Source organism: Penaeus chinensis, chromosome 17 (genome assembly GCF_019202785.1).
Source record: "Penaeus chinensis breed Huanghai No. 1 chromosome 17, ASM1920278v2, whole genome shotgun sequence".
Classification (NCBI taxonomy): domain Eukaryota; kingdom Metazoa; phylum Arthropoda; class Malacostraca; order Decapoda; family Penaeidae; genus Penaeus; species Penaeus chinensis.
The window spans coordinates 20578419-20580918 of NC_061835.1; the positions used below are offsets into that span (position 1 = coordinate 20578419).

At 46.8% G+C, this 2500-nt stretch overlaps 2 protein-coding genes across 2 annotated transcripts in view; both read right to left on the reverse strand.

The window, feature by feature from the left end:
• Nucleotides 1-2500, reverse strand: part of LOC125034094 (apoptosis-stimulating of p53 protein 1-like) — a 528367-nt gene that overhangs the window by 214089 nt on the left and 311778 nt on the right. The window lies entirely within an intron of this gene.
• The window catches only part of LOC125034143 (translation initiation factor IF-2-like), a 192687-nt gene that overhangs the window by 180216 nt on the left and 9971 nt on the right, over nucleotides 1-2500 (reverse strand). Inside the window, exon 2 of the mRNA XM_047625811.1 lies at nucleotides 982-1836. Coding sequence (XP_047481767.1) covers nucleotides 982-1566 — 585 coding nt within the window. The 5' untranslated portion in view covers nucleotides 1567-1836. The remainder of the gene's footprint in view (nucleotides 1-981; nucleotides 1837-2500) is intronic.

Consider the following 2500-nt stretch of genomic DNA (forward strand, 5'->3'; position numbering starts at 1 on the left):
AAAAAATAAAAAAGGCAGACAAAAAAGAAAACAGAAAAAGAAAAAAGAGAGAGAGAACAAATTAATAAATAAATAAGAAAGAAAGAAAGAAAAGAAAACAAGAAAACAAGAAAGAAAAGAAAAAGAAAACGAAGAAAGAAAAAACACGCCTGGTGCAGGAGGGCTTGTTTCGCGTGACGCACTCACGTCGCCGCCGTCCACGCCTGGCATGCGCCCCGACTATTTCTGCCTCGTGACGGCCATGAATCTCGATCGCTTTTGACGCATGACTGCCATTCGTTTTGGACTCCATGGCGGCGTACGGCTGGCAACGATAGTCTTTTTTTATAATCGTTATTCTTATTTTTGTTTTATCTCTTATCATGATTATCATTCTACTTTTTATTACATCTATCTAGTGATATATGAAACTAATACCGCTTAGTGCTATTCATCTTAATCTCGATAAGCGTATAGCTGGCAACGAAAACTTTTTTTTTTTTAATCCTTTTTTTTTACTGTTATTTAACTTACACAGCCACGTACCACATGTGAATTAATACCATTTGACAGGAGGAAAAATGTATCTAAATCAGGTTCTAGATATCAAAGCTATAGTTGTTCAGTCTCTGATAACATTTCACCAGCAGCGTGACCTTTTACTTTTTTTTTTATCTCTCTCTCTCTCTTTTCGCGCCTTTCAAAGAGAACATCCTTTACAGTCAATGTGAATGTAAAAGTGTGTTAAGTGGATTATCAATCACATCACAGCAAAAGGAAAAAAAAACAAAAAAGCAAAAAGATCACACTAAATCATTTAAAAAAAAGGTTAGCAGACTAACTACATGCAGAGTTAGCAACAGAGTGGTTACATAAACTCCGGCACACTTGTTAGCCCAGCCAGCGGAACCTGAAAGGGGCAGGAGCGAATCTGATAAAGAAGAGGAACAAGGATCGAGCGGAAACGCGCATACTGCCACTCCACAGGTGGGCGTGCTTTACCTTCTTGTATCCCGCCCACTTGCACGTGCGGGTGAGTGACGCCGCCCGCGAGGAGTCGAGCGACACCACCACGTCCGCGACAACCTCAGCCGCGCCGTCGTCGTCGTCTTCATCGTCGTCTTTTCTCGTCGCCCTGAGGGCCAGCTCCGGCGCCGCCGCGCTGCCTCCGGAGGCCTCGTCTGCGCCGGGCTTCGCGTCGCTGTCGCCGGCCTCGATTCCCGCCCACGTGGGCGAGGGGACCTGCCCGTCGCCCAGGGGCACGCCCTCGCCCTCGCCCACCACCAGGCCGCACCGGGTCAGCGCCACGCCGTCGAGGTCGGGCGTGGCCACGGCGTCCCGGGAGGCGGGGCGTTTCCTCGAGTGGGCGGGGCCGAGGCCAGCGGAGGGGGAGGCGGTCGAGCTCCTGCTGGAGGAGGGCTTGAGAGGGCTGGGGGCGGGGCTAGGCGCGGGGCTGGGGGCGTGGTCGCTGGAGTCGTATCCGGGGCTGGGGGTTCGCCAGCGCCAGCGGTTGGTCATGACGGTGAGGTAGTGGGCCTGGTCGGCGTCCACGGGGAACAGCATGTCCGGCTGCACGCCCTCCTGCATGCTCGCGCCGCGGCCTCGAGCGGACGGACCTAGGCGAGGGGAATGCCCTGCGACCCGAGCATCGTCGTCACTTCGCGTAGTCACCTCTTGCGACGGAATTTTGATCACTGCTTTTAGATTCCTTTTAGCCTCTTGTCTTTTGCCTTATTCTATAACGGATTTTCTTTCTATTTCTTTGTGTTTTTTGCCTGGTTACACAGCAGATTAATCAGTCAAATCGTCCAGTAAACCAATCATTGGCGACTTTCAAAAGCCATGTTCGTTTCACCTCTGCAAATATACCATCATAAAATATAACGATATAGAAAAAAACAGTCTACATTAAAAAAAAAAAAAAAAAAATCCTCCGCCACGAACAATATTCCACAAAATATTTCCCTATTTCTCACGTCTTCTCTGTTGTTTTTGTTGTTGTTGCCGATTTTCGAGCAATTTGCAGTCCAATTTTGCCAGCCCGTTTCCCGATAACACTGAATTCGGGCTTTTCGCACTGCTGCCCTTCCCTCTCGCGTTATCTCTTCTTCACCCCTTTTCACCGTTCAAATCTATTTCCCATCTTTATTTGGAGTTCTCTCTTTCCGTAGCCAATATAACTGTCTATCACTCACACGTGTTTCGCTTTCTGTTTCAACTTTTTGATAAAAAAAAAAAAAAAAAAAAAAAAAGTTCGAAAAATTTGGTTTTCTTCTCACAGGAAAACAAATATATTTGAGAGACAGACTAACGGCTTTTAAAAGGATTTCTTCTCATTTCCTGATGGACAGCTGCTGACAACGACCTTCATTCCCTTTCGCTCTCTGTCTCTTTCTTTCTCTCTCTCTCTTGCTGCTCTTAACTCGAACTTTTTTTTATTTTTATTCTCTTTTCTAGCTCTCCGTTCTTGGAGGAAAATATTATCTTTCTTTCTCTATCTGTTTTCATTCGTGTTGTACCT